This window comes from Limanda limanda, chromosome 10, assembly GCF_963576545.1.
Source record: "Limanda limanda chromosome 10, fLimLim1.1, whole genome shotgun sequence".
NCBI classification, from domain to species: domain Eukaryota; kingdom Metazoa; phylum Chordata; class Actinopteri; order Pleuronectiformes; family Pleuronectidae; genus Limanda; species Limanda limanda.
Genome location: NC_083645.1, coordinates 8,443,074 through 8,460,761, shown reverse-complemented (window position 1 = coordinate 8,460,761; position 17,688 = coordinate 8,443,074). Strand labels below are relative to the sequence as shown.

The 17,688-nt window shown below is 46.6% G+C and overlaps 1 protein-coding gene across 1 annotated transcript; it reads right to left on the bottom strand.

Annotated features, from left to right (window-relative positions):
- Positions 1 to 1,017: 1,017 nt before the first annotated feature.
- On the bottom strand, positions 1,018 to 6,990 carry LOC133011278 (transmembrane protein 182-like). Its single transcript, XM_061078967.1, has 5 exons — positions 6,817 to 6,990; positions 2,612 to 2,738; positions 2,188 to 2,286; positions 1,532 to 1,669; positions 1,018 to 1,238 (listed from the first exon to the last, which is right to left on the bottom strand). Exons 1-5 carry the CDS (start codon positions 6,988 to 6,990, stop codon positions 1,018 to 1,020), a joined length of 759 nt encoding a protein of 252 aa, XP_060934950.1.
- Between the last annotated feature and the right edge of the window lie 10,698 nt (positions 6,991 to 17,688).

The window sequence follows — 17,688 nt, the reverse complement described above, 5'->3', positions numbered from 1 at the left end:
TTGAGCGTCCACTTGCTTGTTTCCACACTCCGCCCATTCAGACCAATGAAAGGGGAGCGTGATCTAATATTGTAGCAGTTATGATACAATCACGAGCCTGTGTTTCTCCTTTGGACAACACTGTGGAAAAGAAGGGCTGAACGGAAGGGTGATCTGGTGAATGCATTGGAAATTTGTCAACAGACTGGTTTTAGTGTTTGCATGTCAGGTGGGATCGAGAGGCAGAAAAGAGAAAGTAGAAGGATTTGAATGAGGGAGTGAAATATGATTGGGGTGAAGGAGGCAGGTGGCCGGCCCGCTGTACACCAACCAATCCCACAGCTGTTCATTTCTCAAAGCCCCCTTTGTACCCCACAACCCCTATACGCATCAATTCTTTTCCTATACCCCCCTGTATACCCACATCCCCTCTCCTGCTCCACCCCCACCCCTCTATCCAAACCCTACCCTTTCTGTCTCACGTCCATCCAGCCTCTCATCCCCTCCCACCTCACTCTGCACCGGCAACAGCCCACTCTGATCATGTGCCAAAACCAGGACAGGGGGGGGACACAGCTGGCTCACCCATGCGTACCTCACCTTCCGCTCTGTGGAATCATCATTTGCAGCATCAATAAAAAGCAGCAGTTGGCAGAATTACTGAAGGATGCAGTTGAGCAGAAGAAATATTTATATTCTCAGAGTTTTGCTTTAAAAAAAAATGAAATAGAGTCTCAGCACATTTTATACTGCTGGTTAATATGCCAGATAACATATCATGTTTACATCTATAATACTGATTGCTGACCTCTTGTGTAATTGGTTATTTTTATGGAAATGAAGCAAAACAAGTGACAGAAATCAGCAACACCAAACCAGTGTCTCTGGCCACAGGCGGATTCACTTCCAAAGGGGCGATGCAGTAATGTTGGTCGTGTGTTTCCAGTGGGTGTTTACATCCCACATGTGTGCCACCGAGTCCCAGTGCAGGACATAAAAAGGTCAGTCCGCTCCTCTCCTACGGTCCAGATGGTGAGCTCACTTGCTGGCACGCAGCGCCCGGCCCACCAGCATGAAAACCAACCCAGAGACGAGCTCCAGAGGCACGCCAGCAACTGCCACCATGAACGACAGGCCGTAGAGCACAGAAACCTTGGCGTCTGGACAGGCCTCTCCCCTTTCCTGCAGGACGTAGCTTTTCACGTCCACCGCCTCCATCCACAGGACGTAGAGCAGCAGCATGAACAGGAACAAGCAGGCTGCAGAGTATGGAGAGTGTCAGAGCCTGTCACTGCCTTGAGCAACACCAGAGGAATGCAGCTCCCTTACTCATCTCTACTGTTGCCACAGCAGCTGCTGTCGTTATAGCGACCGTGCTGCAGAGCGACATCTGCTGTACTGTGTGTTAGGGTATGTATTTGTAGTGTGACGAGTGTAAACAGCCGACAGCAGCAATGACTGCAACATGACTTTGTGTCTGTGCATGCACCTACTCCCCTGATAGTGTATTTTCAAATCCACTCATGTGAATGCACAGTAGATTATGTTTTACCAGCAGCGATGAGGAAGGCTCCACCCAGCTTGTAGAGTCGGGGGCTGATGAAGGGGACACCACAGACCAGGAGGAAGCCTCCAGCCAGAGCTGAGACCAGCCCGAGGATTATCAGCACGGTCCAGAAACCCCGAAACACTGCGGGAAACACAGCCGAGGCCGCCATCAGAGCGGTGCACCTATCTATCTGTGTGCATACTGGGCCTAGGGTAATACCCAGAAGGTCTAGAACTTGCACATGGAGGCTGTATTACAGGCAGATAATACGATTTCTACACTTAAATTGTGCATGTATAGGTTAATGAATGAATTCAATATTTTGTATTTTTTAACTCCAGAATTATTACTGGCAGAGTAAAGAGACAGCATTTAGATCTTAGTGTTGGGAAATGAAATATTAAGAAATGATTGAGCAATAAACCAAATACATTAATATTAATACTCCAGTTTATTACAAAATTTGGCTGTGGGGAGACATTTAAGGAATTCACTATTTCAAAGTTTACTTTTGAGTATGAAATGATTTGATCTTAGCTTATCTTAGTAACTGTATAATGTAAATGGCCTTAATGTCAATTGTGTATGTGTGAACATGTGCAAGTTTTTGAAATACTGGCATGTATCTATGTGATTGTGTTTGGGACTTTGGGACTTACCTGCTGTGGCGTCATAACTGGGATGAGGCACCTGTCCAAGTGCGACAGGTAGAGGGAACAGGTAACCATGGCTACACAACTTGGACTCTGGCTGGTTTGCTAGAGTAAAGAAATAATGGTATTTTTAAAAGCTCAAAACCTAAAAAGGAAAACACAATGTGGTTCTAGCCATGTCTTCATGCGGTTGAGTACAGCAAAAACTAAGATACGCCACAAAAGTGCAAAAGAAAATAATCCTATAACATGTAATAAATGCCGACATATTCGTATTACTCTCCTGCTGTATATTTTCTGTCAAATATCCAAATTATAGACATTTTTCCTCCCTGCACATGTGAGCGTGTCGAGCAGACCACGCCACTGAGCATGAGACATTCAACCACATTGGACAAGCCCCAACAAAAACCTTGTTTTTTCTACATACTGAAGAGAGTGGCCACGACTGCATCTGCTGCAGGCTCCACCTGAAACACACAGCGCCAGAAGAAGCCCTCATGGTGGAGGGTGAGCAACTTCTGAGGAACAGTGACTGGTTCCACGTCTGACTGGACCTAAGAGGGGGAAGGAGATTGTAGACAAACACAGACAGACAGTAGAAAATAATTCAAGATGGATGAACTTTTATGTGTTTCATCATCTGTCAGCACGTGTCTGTTAGCCGCTCTGTGTGAGTCTGTGCTTCAGCCGAGCTGTGGCATTAAACATGGTTCTGATTATGGCCTGCTGCTCCGTGAGGTTTTTCAAGGGGGAACTTATGAGACACGCATGAGTGATACTCTCCGCTGGCTTGTCAAAAACATGATTGATGGCGCTGAATAACACACAGCAACTTTAATCATCCTCTTTTATTGAAAATGAAAGACTTTGTCGTTCACAGGGGATTTAGCTTTTATAAATATATCCCTTACTTTGCATTTTGCGAACTCTCTCACACATGTGGCACGGAAGAATAGAAAAATGTAAGAAACTTTAACGGGCAGCACAGGAAGATCAGGTGACTCGCCATGGGGAAGTCAGCCAATGAAAGCAGTTGTATTCTCATGGCTCTAAAGGAGAGTGGTCACGTCTGAGAAAAATGACCCTGGTGATGTCATCAGGGTTATTTTAGCTTGGGAGAATTCAACAAACTATTCACTGAATAAACTAAGATATTAGCATGTTAGCGTTGTTATAGGGTGAATGGTAGCATGTTGATGTTAGCATTTAGCTCAAAACATTGTGAAAAAAATCATAGACTGTTTACAAAGATGGACGACATGACAGCTCCCAAAAGTGACCAATCACATTTGAGCAGGCTTTGGTTGGCGGCAGACAAACAGTGGTCCTGGGCCCTACCCCTACCCCTTGTTTTTTAGGGTTGTCTTGCACCTTGAAACGTAGTCACAAGGGGAACGAATTGTGACACAACGAATTGTGACACGTCATCAGTAGTCGTCGATGTAAACAGACAAGACAGTTTTGCTTGGGATGTCATTGTAATAACATTGATGAGATCTTAAATAAAACAATGCCATTGGTTGCATTTACTAAAATGACGGACCTATAATATCCAAATAACATATATGCTAATGCTGGTGGATCAATTTCATTTGAAATTGAAAAGCTTGGATGTTCTGCATTATTTCACATATGAATCAAAAGCACACAGGCTATATAGCAGTGGTCTATAGGCAACTCTGCCAGGATAGTTTGTTATTAGAGGAGCAGTTAAGTTCAGTCACATCGCCACTATAGGAGGGTTCAATCAAGTGCATTGTGTGTCTTCAAAGAGGGGAGGGCAGGGATGCGATTTGAAATTATGTGAAAATACAGGACTATCATGCAAAAAAAGATTGCTAGCATGCTAACGCTAGTGCGGTCGCGGTCTTTGATTTCAAGGTTGTTATGCAACAATTGACCATAATACATTGAAATTATATTAAACTGAGATATAACAATAATTATGGTAATTTTTAAATCCTTATTAATGGAGAAAATACTACATTTGTAGGTCTCTCTCCCTGCTGGTTGGTGATACACAAGGCATTCTAGGTATCTCTAGGTTTGAAGTGTGGGTCTGAAAAATCACAGTTTTGAGGGGTCTAAAGCCTACCCCTCAGCCCTACCCCTCCAGCCCAACAGGGATTAGGACAACCTACTCCTAGATGTGTACATGCAAAATGAACGCGAAATGATAAGGGGTAGAATCAAGAGATAATGTAGGATTGGGCCTAAGATCCAGTGTTTTTGACTCTTACTACAAGTCGCTAAAAACCAGGGTGTCTTATTCTCTGCTGCATGTTCTCGTATGAAAGTGAAATACCAAATCACTTCAGTATTAATTATAAATATCTTACTGTGACATGCACCCCACTGTCTACACCAGATCAGGTTCCCCAGAGTTATTTTTTGTGGTTATCACATGTGATGTGTCACAGTTAAAAATAATGTACTGCTGTGACTATTATTATATGCAATTAATTAGCTGGAGATCACCAAACAGTTCTGAAAACCAGCAGCAAGGTTTGCATTCAGTATGTGTATTTGTTTTGTAGAAGGGAACAATTACTTGCGCGCGCACACACACACACACACATACTGGTTTCCATAGTCCATTAATCATCACCTGTGGGGACCACCCTTTCTGAAGGATCTAGAGGTATGACAAAAAACAGGGCCACTAACCATAACTCTGTTAGTTTTTACACACCTTAAATATCTAAATTGATGAGCTAGTGTTTTGACTAGTAGTGTGTTTTTGCATGACACACAACTTGTCAGTAGACTAATGGGGATCTTGCTACAATAAAGCGTATTATTACTGATAAACAACCTTTATCAAGTAAGTCCTTCCTTGTTACATTTGTTAGAGCTGTTTGTTTAAAACTAACAAAGTTTAAACCATAAAAGAACCAAAATAAACGGCAGTATTACATTGATAACAATTCAAAATTTATCGGGCTCAGTTGTCGATAGATAATGTTGATATATAACCTGTAAATGGTGGTAGGGATGAAAACCATCACTTTGCACAGAAAATCTTGTGCTTCTTATGTACTCATCTTCACAATGAAGCAGAATTTAAGTTCAGTGTCACGTGGTTGAAGTGAATATTAATAGATGAAACTGTGACAGGCTATCTCTATCTGTACAGAGAACACATCTTGTGCAGTCAAAATGTTTTTTTTAAAATATTTTTCAACTTCAGCTAACCACAGAGCAACAGCATACTTCTATTAAATCACCTGCCACTTAAATTCCATGAGAACTCACATTTAAATTGTATCATTAAACTTTTAATGAATTCCACTTCACAAAACAACAAAGATTTGGTTGAATGAACCTCAAAATAAATTCAAGTTATCTGAGTTCTAAGGAAAGAAGGGTTTCTTAAACAAATACAATTTCAAGTTTTGCTGATCCTTCCTTTTTTTTAAACGTATACATTTTGGCCATTATTGGAAGTTTGGTACAGAACAATACAATACAATACTACAAATTTGTAATGACAGGGATACCTAAGTGTATGTGTCTGTTAGAATTCTGATCCAAAGTTATAAATCCTACACACTGTATACTAGCTTCTAAAGTAAACAACACTGATTTGTGCCTTCTGCCTGAAATTATCAGTGGGAAAGAGGAAATTATTGCTGATGATAATAATACAGTGAGTGAGAGTGAGGACGATAAAAAGAACAGAGAATGAAATAAAAAAGATCTTATTCAAAGTCGGAGGCAAAAGTGAGTCCAAATAATGCTGTTGAGAAGGACACAGCAGGAGAATTCAGATAGGAGGAGGCACCTAGGTAGGGCAAGCCATAGGCATGACATGATGTACGAATTCAGTAGCAGAAAGCATTGTGTTTTTGTTTACAGTACATCGAAGATGATGAGAAAAGAATAGTCAATATGTTTAGTTTTGCGTTGACACCAATGCTAATATTATTTGGACAACAAAGACTCAAAAGGGAGATTTTTTATTTGTATTCTCCCAGCTTCACATCTGTGGGGTGTTAGAAACGCTATGAACTTGCCTATTCACTGGCTCTGAATCCTTCTGATTATCTCCTGCTGTGTTCTCTCATTGGCTCATTCGGACAATCTGCAGAGTTTTTACTGGGGGGCTGACAGGAGAAAATATACAAATTTGCTTACCTTGTGCTTCACTTTTGCTCATCTGCACAAGTTATTTATATATCTTCTTAGCTGGTATCTTCAGCAAATAATCTTCTTTTTCTCTGTTGATTACCACCTGTAAAGCTGAAAATGTCCACCCTGCTTAAATCCTTCCTAATGAGAACCAGGAAGTCGGTGGTACCCAACCATATTTGGAAGCTGTGTGTGTGTGTGTGTATGTGTGAAGCAGTGGGTGCAGTATTAGCCAGAAACAAGTAGGGGCACTAATGAGCAATGCACACACACACACACACACACACACACACACACACACACACACACACACACACACACACACACAGACTCACCAAAAAACATGCCATAAAGGCCAATGCTAAAATTTCACAGGCACCTTCAGAGTAGATCCTGTAGTTATTTAAAAGGGTTATCCTTATGGGGACTGGATTTTTGGTCCCCGCATCGCAACCGGTACCCATGACGTGACTGACACACACACACACACATTTGTCCTACCTCAGTCCCATTGACATCTTTCCCCCCTGTCTGGGTTGTTTGTGTCGGCCATGTATGTGGTCCACAGTTGTCACTGGCCACCAGCCAGTAGTCTGTACCAAAGGCCAGGAGGAAACACAGGGTCCCCACTGCCCCAAAAATCCCCCCAGCCAAGGCCGCGGCTCCCACCCTCATGACTCCGGCTAAAAATCTCCTCCTCTGTGCCCCTCTCTCCTCAGCTTCCAGTCCTCAGGTCAGTGACTCGTCAAGACCCCTCACCGGCGTCCACTGTGCCGCCCTCTGCCCCAGCCCTGGTCCTAAAGAAAACAGTGTGGATCTCCCAGCCACTCCCTGCAGGAGCTGTGGTGGGAAAAGAGACCAAAGCAACTGAGGAGGTCAAAGTGGGGGTGGGTGAGTGGATGGTGGGGGGGCTATTTTTAGGAGGCTGTCCTTGTCAAATTACCACTGGGTGTGTTGTGCATTCATAAAGAAAACAAGGAGAGGCAAGACTGATTTGTGTGTGTGTGTTACAGTGTGGACGGCCTGTATCAGCGTTTATGGCTGCAAGGTATTTCTAAGGTGGGTGTAACTCTTGGGGAAGCACTTTGAAATTAAATTAGACTGCAGATGCAAATGACCCTCAAACCAGAGCTGTGCAAGAGGTGAAACACGAAGCATAGCAAAGCTTTGTCACTGGCAAACATTCAAAATGATAAAGCCCGAAGGTGAAATATTTAACACTTTTAATTGGAGGATGCCCATGAAATTGGTTAAAATCCTTCATAAACCCAATTTACACACCCCACAAGTAGTAACTTATAATTTTATGGAGCCAAAATATTGTAGCTGAACACACTGGAGTCATTGATTTACATTAACCCCCGGGCTTTTTTTTTCTTTCTCACAGTCTGTGCTCAATGCCGCTTCTCGTTCTCAAAAACTCTCAGAGTTAAGGTGTGCAGGTGGACCCAAAAATGCAGAAGCAAAGCTCAGTAGCAAAACAAAAAGTGTCCTTTAATAAACGTACAAAGTCTAAAAACCAAAAGACACTGGAAACAAGACAGCTAAAAATCTATGACAAACCAACGACAATGAAAGAGAAGCACAGGGACTTGGGATAAGGGAGGCAGAGTTGAATACAAGGGAAACACAGGAGGAAAAGGTGCAGACGATCACAGGGGAGGGAGAAAGGACAAAGGCAGGAAATAAAGTTACAGACACACAGGGGCAAAATTTCACCAAAAAAAGGGTAACAGAACTGAAAATGAACACATATCCAAACACAAGGAAAAAACAGGTAAAAGTCATAAAGCAAAAGAGACCATAATCAAAGGAATCCAACCCTGGGCAGACAAAGACCCATCTCCACTCATGCAGGTCCTGTATAGTGGCCGCATCCAGGAAGATGAAGATCAGTATTTCACACACACTGCACCCCATCTTCAGGAAGAACTGGAGTTAGCTGGTGTTGCTGCTCTCCGACACGTTTGCCTCCACATACGGTCTCATGGTGACGGCAAAGGTCACAATGCTAAAGGAAGATCATTCAAAATCAAATTTTACCGGACAAAGCATTGAGAAAACTAGATTTTGGGGTTCAAGTTAGTATTCTGCAGCACTCACATTTTGATACCTGAGTAGTGTAGCATATCTTCGATCAGGTACGACATGTATGACTAGAGGAAAACAAAGAGTGGGCCGATAACATCGGTTCTAGGGGGGGGGATTTTCATGTCAGGTGTGCCACCAGGCCAATAAAAGAGAGGCCTGCACAATAAACGAAAGAGACCATAATCAGTCCAACAAAAAATCCTCAATCTCAGAGTTACTGTCAGGATTGTGTTGTATTGTTGTTTGGTTATGTCTCCTCCCCCCTTTCTGTATGCGCCTGGGTAGGGTGTTGTGGTAGGAGGCGTGGCTGGCTCCGGCTGATGCAGACGAGGCACACCTGCACTCAATCTAACCTAATCATCGCCTCCATATATACCTGGTCTTCTCAACACTTCGGCGCCAGATTATTCCGTCTTCGATGGTAGTTAGTATATAGCTTAGTCTCGCCACGTTCTTGCCACCCTGACTTCCGCTAACCTTTGGTTTCTCTTCAAACCCAGAACTCTGTTGTGCTTCACCACCTGGATCTGCGACTCGCCGTGTACTCTGTCTACTACGTGCTTGCTGCCTGCTACCTGCTACCTGCTGGAGACCTGCACGCTACCTACCTGCTACCTGCCTGCAACCTGCCTGCTACCTGCCAGCTGCCTGCCGCTCCTGTCTGCCAATAAACACCGTTACCTCCATACTATCCACTCTCCGTGTCTGCTTTGGGGTCCAACCTGTACTAAACCTTAACAGAATAATCTGGCCAAAACATGGACCCCGCAGACGCGGAGAAGCTCAGACAGGCTTTCTCCTCTCAGGAGAATCGAGTGGGACAGCACGAGAGAGCGTTGCTGGAAGTAATGGAGGCCCTCACTGCACTTACCTCCAAGGTGTCGCTGATCGGGACTCAGATGGAACGGATGTCGACACATCTCATCTCGCTGCCGGCTCCCTCACCTGCTCCGGTTCCGGATCCGGCTCCAGCATCTCCATCAGTGGTTTCATCGGGCTCGGTGTCCACTCAGCTCCGGGAGCCCGTCCTCCCCAACCCCGCTAGGTTCACCGGTCAGTCGGGTTCCGGTAGGGAGTTTATTTTTCAGTGTAGTCTGGTCTTCGATCAACAGCCTTCCACTTATTCTACTGACAAGTCGCGGATAGCATTCGTCATGAGCCTCCTCTCTGAGAAAGCCGCGGCTTGGGCTGTGGCTCTCTCACTTAACAACTCTCCGGTTTGCTCTTCGTTTTCCTCATTTTCGGAGGAATTCTTAAAAGTGTTTGATCATCCGTTACGCAGCAAGGAGGCCAGTAGCCGGCTCCTGTCGCTTCGTCAGGGGGAAAACTCCGTGGCCAAACACTCCATTGATTTCCGTATCCTGGCTATCGAGAGCGGGTGGGACGAGAGAGCGCTTCAGGGGGTGTTTCTCCGGAGTTTGAGGGACGAGCTGAGGGACGAGTTAGCAGCTAGGGATGAAACCTCCTCCTTAGATGAGTTAATCTCGTTATCCATTCGATTGGATTGTCGGCTGCGCGAGCGGCGGAAGGAGAGGTCCGGGAGGGGGAGTCACATCCTTTCCGTGATGCGGACACCGGGTCCTCTTCAGCGGGGGTTTCCGCCATCTCCACGACCATCATCCGGCGCCGACGTCATTCCTCCTCGGACCGCAGCTTCTCCTTCCTGCTTCGAGGAGCCGATGCAGCTGGGAAGTACGAGACTTACTCCGCGGGAGCGTCAACGGCGCCAGCTGCAGGGTCTGTGCCACTACTGCGGGCAGGATGGACATCTGCGGGTGCACTGCCTGCTCCGGCCAAAAGAGGGGGCTCATCAACCACTGGAGGAGCGTTGGTGAGCCAGTCCTCTGTCTGCTCGTCTCCTCCTCGCTTGATGATCAAAGGTACAATTTCGTGGGATCTGATCTCCCGCCCTCTGTCTATCCTAGTGGATTCAGGGGCGGATGATAACTTTATTGATTCCAGTTTGGCTACCCAGGTACGCATTCCTTGTCAGCTCCTTCCTCACCCGAAGGAGGTTTTGCTTTAGATGGCAGACTCCTAGCTCAGGTCACCCATCGCACTGTGCCCATTAGTCTTTTGTTATCCGGTAATCATCATGAAACTATTTCCTTTTTTTTGATTCCATCTCCGGCCTCCCCAGTAGTTTTGGGGTTGCCATGGTTAAAACTTCATAACCCGCAGATCGACTGGGTCACCGTTTCTATCCAGAATTGGAGTCTATTTTGCCACTCGCATTGTTTACATTCTGCCATTCCATCCACATTATCTAAGTCACCTTCTCCTCCCAAACCAGTGGACCTTAGTTCCATCCCTCCTGCTTATCATCACCTCCAGGAGGTATTCAGTAAGGACCGGGCTTTATCTCTCCCTCCTCATAGACCATACGACTGTGGGATTGATCTTCTTCCTAACGTTTCATATCCCTCCAGCAAACTATATAACCTTTCCAAGCCGGAACGAGTCGCCATGGAGGTTTACATCACTGACTCGTTGGCCACGGGACTCATTCGTCCCTCTTCTTCGCCATTGGGGGCGGGCTTCTTTTTTGTTGAAAAGAAGGACAAGTCGCTTCGGCCCTGCATCGACTTCAGGGGACTGAATGACATTACAGTTAAAAACAAATACCCCCTCCCTCTCATTGACTCCGCTTTCGGCCCCTTGCATGAAGCAACTATTTTTACTAAATTGGACTTAAGGAACGCTTACCATTTAGTGAGAATAAGGGAGGGGGACGAGTGGAAGACGGGTTTCAACACGCCACTGGGACATTTTGAATATCTTGTCATGCCCTTTGGTCTCACCAATGCCCCTGCTGTCTTCCAAAATCTAATCAATGATGTGTTAAGGGACATGTTGAACTGTTTTGTGTTTGTTTATCTTGATGACATTTTGATTTTTTCCCGCAACCTCCAGGAGCATGTTCAGCATGTGAGTTTAGTGTTAAAGAGACTCCTGGAGAATAGACTGTATGTGAAAGCGGAGAAATGTGAGTTCCATGTGGGTTCTGTTTGTTTCTTGGGGTTTATTGTGGAGAAGGGTCAAATCAAGACCGACCCTGCCAAGGTTAAGGCAGTGGCCGAGTGGCCCACTCCTACATCAAGGAAGCAACTGCAGAGGTTTCTTGGGTTTGCCAATTTTTACCGCAGATTTATCCGGAACTATAGCAGAGTTGCCACACCCCTAACCCAACTCACTTCTGTGAAAGTGCCGTTTGTGTGGTCTCCGGCAGCCGAAGGTTCTTTTTCTAGACTAAAATGTTTGTTCTCTTCGGCACCTGTGTTAACCCATCCTGACCCTTCCTTACAGTTTATTGTGGAGGTGGATGCCTCCGACTCCGGGGTTGGAACCATCCTCTCGCAACGCATCACATCGGACTGTAAGCAGCACCCCTGTGCTTTTTTCTCCCGGCAGCTCTCTCCTGCGGAGAGAAATTACAACGTGGGTAACCGGGAGCTGCTGGCAGTCGTGCTGGCTCTGCAGGAATGGAGGCACTGGCTGGAGGGTTCCACTCACCCATTCATCGTTTGGTCTGATCACAAGAACCTTTCTTACCTCCGTTCTGCCCGCAGGCTCAATTCACGCCAGGCTCGGTGGGCGTTGTTCCTGGGGCGGTTTCAGTTCACACTCACGTTCCGACCGGGGTCGAAGAACGTTAAACCGGATGCGCTTTCTCGTCAGTTTGCGGCCCCTGGGGAGGAGTCTTCGGGAAGCACCATTCTGCCATCAGCCTGTGTGGTTGGAGCAGCGGGCTGGGAGATCGAGGGTGTGGTCCAGGGGGCCCTGAGGGACCAGCCCGTCCCACAAGGTTGTCCTGCTGACAGGCTGTTTGTTCCCGAGGCTGTCAGGTCTCCAGTGCTGCAGTGGGGACACTCATACCGGATTGCTTGTCATCCTGGTGCCCGTCGGACCCTGGCTCTGCTGCAACAACGTTTCTGGTGGCCCTCCATGGCGGCGGATACCAGAGAATTCGTCGCTGCCTGTTCTCATCAGGCCCCTGCGGGACTGCTGCGCCCCTTACCCATCCCTCACCGCCCCTTGTCGCACATTGCGGTGGACTTCATCACGGGTCTTCCTCCCTCTGAAGGCAATACTGTTGTCCTTACCATCGTTGACCGCTTCTCTAAAGCGGCACACTTCATCCCGCTATCCAAACTTCCATCCACCCTGGAGACAGCAAACCTGCTGGTCGTGCACGTTTTCCGGCTGCATGGGATCCCGGTGGACATCGTCTCAGACAGGGGTCCGCAGTTCTCCGCCAGGACATGGAAGGCGTTCTGCCTAGCGTTGGGGCCGTCGGCCAGTCTCTCTTTGGGATATCATCCTCAGACCAACGGCCAGACAGAACGGGCTAACCAGGATCTGGGAGAGGCTCTTCGTTGCGTGTCTGCTCAACACCCGGCGTCCTGGGCCACACACCTCCCCTGGATCGAATACGCCCACAACTCCCTGGTCTGCTCCGCCACTGCTATGTCGCCCTTCATGGTTATTAATGGTTTCCAACCTCCGCTCTTCCCTTCCCAGGAGACTGACGTAGCGGTGCCATCCGTGCAGGAACACCTTCGACGGATTCGTCGGATCTCGCGAGAGGCCCGGGCAGCTCTCGTCCGCACGGCTGCCCGCAATCAGCGGGTGGCCGACCACCACCGTACCCCAGCTCCCGACTACCAGCCTGGACAGAAGGTCTGGTTGTCGTCCCGGGACCTGCCTCTCCAGACTGAATCCAGGAAGCTGACCCCGAGGTTTATTGGTCCATTTGAGGTAGATCGGATCATCAACCCATGTGCGGTAAGACTAAAGCTTCCCTTGTCACTCAAGATTCATCCTACGTTCCACGTGTCCCTCCTCAAGCCAGTGTCCACCAGCCCCCTAAGCCCTCCTGCCGAGCCTCCCCCACCCACCCTGAACATTGATGGCCATCCTGCTTACACATGGTTAACAGAGTGTTGGATGTTCGACGGCGAGGCCGTGGCTTCCAATATCTTGTGGACTGGGAGGGTTACGGGCCGGAGGAGAGACAGTGGGTTTCCCGTGCCCTCATATTGGACAGATCCATTTTGGACGATTTTTACGCTCTTTACCCGGACAGGCCGGGTCGGCCGCCAGGTGGCGTCCCTTGAGGGGGGGGTACTGTCAGGATTGTGTTGTATTGTTGTTTGGTTATGTCTCCTCCCCCCTTTCTGTATGCGCCTGGGTAGGGTGTTGTGGTAGGAGGCGTGGCTGGCTCCGGCTGATGCAGACGAGGCACACCTGCACTCAATCTAACCTAATCATCGCCTCCATATATACCTGGTCTTCTCAACACTTCGGCGCCAGATTATTCCGTCTTCGATGGTAGTTAGTATATAGCTTAGTCTCGCCACGTTCTTGCCACCCTGACTTCCGCTAACCTTTGGTTTCTCTTCAAACCCAGAACTCTGTTGTGCTTCACCACCTGGATCTGCGACTCGCCGTGTACTCTGTCTACTACGTGCTTGCTGCCTGCTACCTGCTACCTGCTGGAGACCTGCACGCTACCTACCTGCTGGAGACCTGCCTGCAACCTGCCTGCTACCTGCCAGCTGCCTGCCGCTCCTGTCTGCCAATAAACACCGTTACCTCCATACTATCCACTCTCCGTGTCTGCTTTGGGGTCCAACCTGTACTAAACCTTAACAGTTTAGTCATGACTAATTATTTTCATTAGGTCTGTGTGGGCCCATAAAACCAAAACGATTAGCTGAAAGATGTCAAAACTCAGGGGAGGCATCTAAGGCCAGGTTTTAAAGGCTAATATCAGCATGCTAAGACTTTCACAATGACAATGTTAAACAAAATGTATATTTACGATCATGTTAACCATTTTATATTGAATTACATGACATATGACCACCTGTAACATCAACTCAAGAGTGGGCCTCTCGTATATGAGTGAATTTGAGGCTTGTGAGTTTGGCCAGTGAGGCCAGCATGATCCAGAGCACAATCTCAAAGGGAGCCTGCACACGGTGCTAGTCCACACTGAACATTGCCAGGCCCCTGACATCACTGCTGTTGTAACCCAGCAAGGTTGGCTGGTTGTGGGGCTCAGGGAGCTCAGCAGGGGGGTCAGGCCCACACATCCAAACACACCCCAAATGGATAGCAGCAGAGGCAGAGCAGCCATCCTACAGCCATGCTGTGAAAACAGAAGACAGAGAAAGAGTGTGGGACAAGGGTTGTGGGGATGGCCACTGTTGTGTACAAGAATCCCTTAACTACTTTAGCTTGATAACATCATTCTGTTTCCTCCTTTTGTCTCATTTTATTGTCAGTCTAGCAGGTTTTATGGTGAACATGAGGACTGGTATCAGATAAGGCTTTCATTTGATAACTACACCACTTAAGCGTCTCAGCATAGCTGCTCCTGCGATTGTCATCCTACCTCCTGGCTCTGTCGATCGCCATGTCTCTTGCCATCTCTGATTCACAGAATGAGGCTCAGTCCTCAGAGGAAGACATCGGATTTATTCCCGAAACCCAGGCTTACTCCGTCGAGGTCCAATACAAGGACGATTCTGAAACGTCAGGGCCGAAGCTCCCGCGTCAACCGCAGACGTCTCGACGGCTGACGATGGGTCAGCCGTCGAGTCGCATCTTGGGGGAGTTATATGCTCGTAAGATCTCAGTTCAATCGGGCCTCAACCATGAGGAACTTATTTCAGACCTGCGCTCTCATAGGATGGATCACTCTTAGGATTACCATAAATATTTTTCCACCAAAGCCGGCATGTACATCTAGAAATTTAATCAGGCATTAAATTAGTCCATAGTCGACCTGGCCCTAATCAGCCGTCGTTTGACCGTTCCTGCTCGCTCTAAGGCTCTGTCAAAACACCTGAGTAGATATTTAGTAAATTACCTAATCATCTGCTTAGTCCAAGGATTCTTAGCAGGTTTATGCTGGCTCCCAAAAGCGAGCCATGTCTGTAAAATCCTGCAGTCTGCATGCAAGAGCGAGAAGTGGTAGATGGTTAAAAAAACTCCCCTTTCCCATCTTCAGAGTAAGCCCCATAGGCATCGCCGCCAGAAATTATTCAAATAAAAAACGTCTCATCATCGACCTCTCAGCTCCTCACAAATACGATCTTAATCGTATCTTCTACAATTCCTAGTAACAACAGCCTAAATCCCCCAAAACCCTTTTCTTTATTCTACAGTTCCGTCGACAATGCTATACAGATGATAAAGTTAGCAGGGGTCGGTGCATGCTGGGAAAGGCCGACATTACAGATGCCTTCAAAGTCCTTCAATTTCACCCCTCTCAATGGCATCTTTTTTGTACTAAATGGCATTCAAAGTTATATTTTTCTGTGAAATTGACATTTGGTTGCCGCAGTAGCCCTTTCTTTTTTTACCACTCTCTCAGAAGCACTATGCTGGACTCTTTACAACTCGTACAAACTCCCATTCGTCCTTGTGTTATGTCTTAGAAACAGTCAGTATATCAGGATCTGTTTGAGGGACCAATATTTTCAAGTGATATAGTTTTTGCTGCTGGAATAGACCTCTGCTGTGTAAATTAATCAATCCTAGTCTTAAACTCAAAAGGGATTATTGAGACAAACAGTAGGCTGAGTAGTAAGAGTCCTACCAAGCCACATGGTGGAGCCAGAGGGGGTTTAATGTGTGGGCTGCCTGGAGAAGACGGCAGACACCTGAAGGTGGCACAGCTATACTCCTTACTATACTATATTCATTGATTAGTTTCATAAAAACAATCAGCTTTGCAAATTTAAGAGCTGCTAAAAGTACTAATAATACGAATATGAATAGATGTCAACGGCACAACCCTTTTGGTTTTCTTATTATATCATATTATTACAGTCGGTGTCAAGTATAACATTGTGGATGCAGGGGTGTTTCTGAGGCTAGAGATACATCTGACTGGCTACTGGTTTGTATGGCAGTGCTATGAAAACCATGTGGCCCATTGAGTAGATCAGATCACCTCTATGCCTTTTTAAACTAAACTCAACACCTATTCTCATAGGCAACAGAGTCAAAAACTGTCCTGTTTAAGAAACTACATAAAATGTGGTTGCAATATAAGTAAGATAAAAATAAATTATGGAAATAACACAGTCGTACCAGAGCCACAAATTGCATGCATGTTAAAAATGAATTCTTATAAACATACGTTTTTAGCAGTGATTTAAAGACAGGTAGTGAGGTGGGGAGCCTAATCTCGTCAGGCAGGGAGCTCAAGAGCCGCTGGGCCTTGACAGAGAAAGCACCAGGTCACCCTGAGAACTCAGCCTTGACCTAAGGACAGGCAACAGGGCCAGGCTTGCTGATCTCAGGTTGCGAACAGGATTGTAGGGAGTCAAGAGCTGTAATATGTAAGCAGGGAAAAGTTAAAAGAATCTTTAATTCAATCCTGAATTTAACTGGCAACCAGTGAAGGGATGCAAGGATTGGCCTGATATGAGACCTACTGTTTGTTTAATTAAAATACAAGCATAAGCATTTTGAACAAGCTGCAAACGAGTTACTAAGGTTTAACTAAGGCATGTATACAGGGCGTTGCAAAAGTCCAGACAGGAAAAGACAAAGGCATGTATCAGCTTTTCTAAGTCAGGGAGAGATATGACTGATTTAATCTGGATAATGTGTTTTAAAATTTAGTTGGGAATCAAACTGATATTGGTTGCCAGAGGGCCAAGAAATGGTCGGAGTTTGCCTGCTGATCGGAGCAGAGGATTATTATTTCAGTTTTGTTTGAATTTAACTGAAGAAAGTTAAGTGACATCCCTTCCTTAATGACATTTAGGCACTCACACGGCTGACAGGTACAGTAGATTTGGGTGTCATCGGCATAGGAATGATAAGTGATCCTGTTGTTGCCCAAGCTGCGCCAGCTCTGGCCACTGGGAAGAAATGGACTCCGGCAGAAGCCAGCACTCAAGCACAGGGACATTGTGGGCTAAGTACGGCAAGGGAGGAGTGGTCTTGGCCTTGGGACCAGCACATCAACCTGGAACAAGGCTACTTTGTCTCAGAGGCTCAGCGGTGCAAAAGATACGCCAGCAGGAAGAGGCAACAAGGTGTGCAAAAGCCATCGCACAGGCCAGGCAAGGACAGTGGATGAGATAGGAAGGAGTGAGCAAGGGAAAGATCTCAGAAAGAGTTGTGGGATATGTAGACATTCAGAGCAAGCTTAACCATCAAGGTATCTATCTATGATGTCTTGCTGTCTCCCAAAAATCTCAGCCAGTGGTACTGAGATGACCTCATATGCTCTCTCTGCCCGACGTCGGTCACACT

What these genes read in the sequence shown, in the direction of transcription:
- LOC133011278 (XM_061078967.1), bottom strand. Translation starts at nt 6,990, where the DNA reads ATGAGGGTGGGAGCCGCGGCCTTGGCTGGGGGGATTTTTGGGGCAGTG. An exon ending in CAGTTATGACGCCACAGCAG is followed by an intron (nt 1,670 to 2,187) that starts GTAAGTCCCAAA and finishes TGTTTCCCGCAG; the next exon opens with TGTTTCGGGGTTTCTGGACC. An exon ending in AGCCTTCCTCATCGCTGCTG is followed by an intron (nt 1,239 to 1,531) that starts GTAAAACATAAT and finishes CATACTCTGCAG; the next exon opens with CCTGCTTGTTCCTGTTCATG.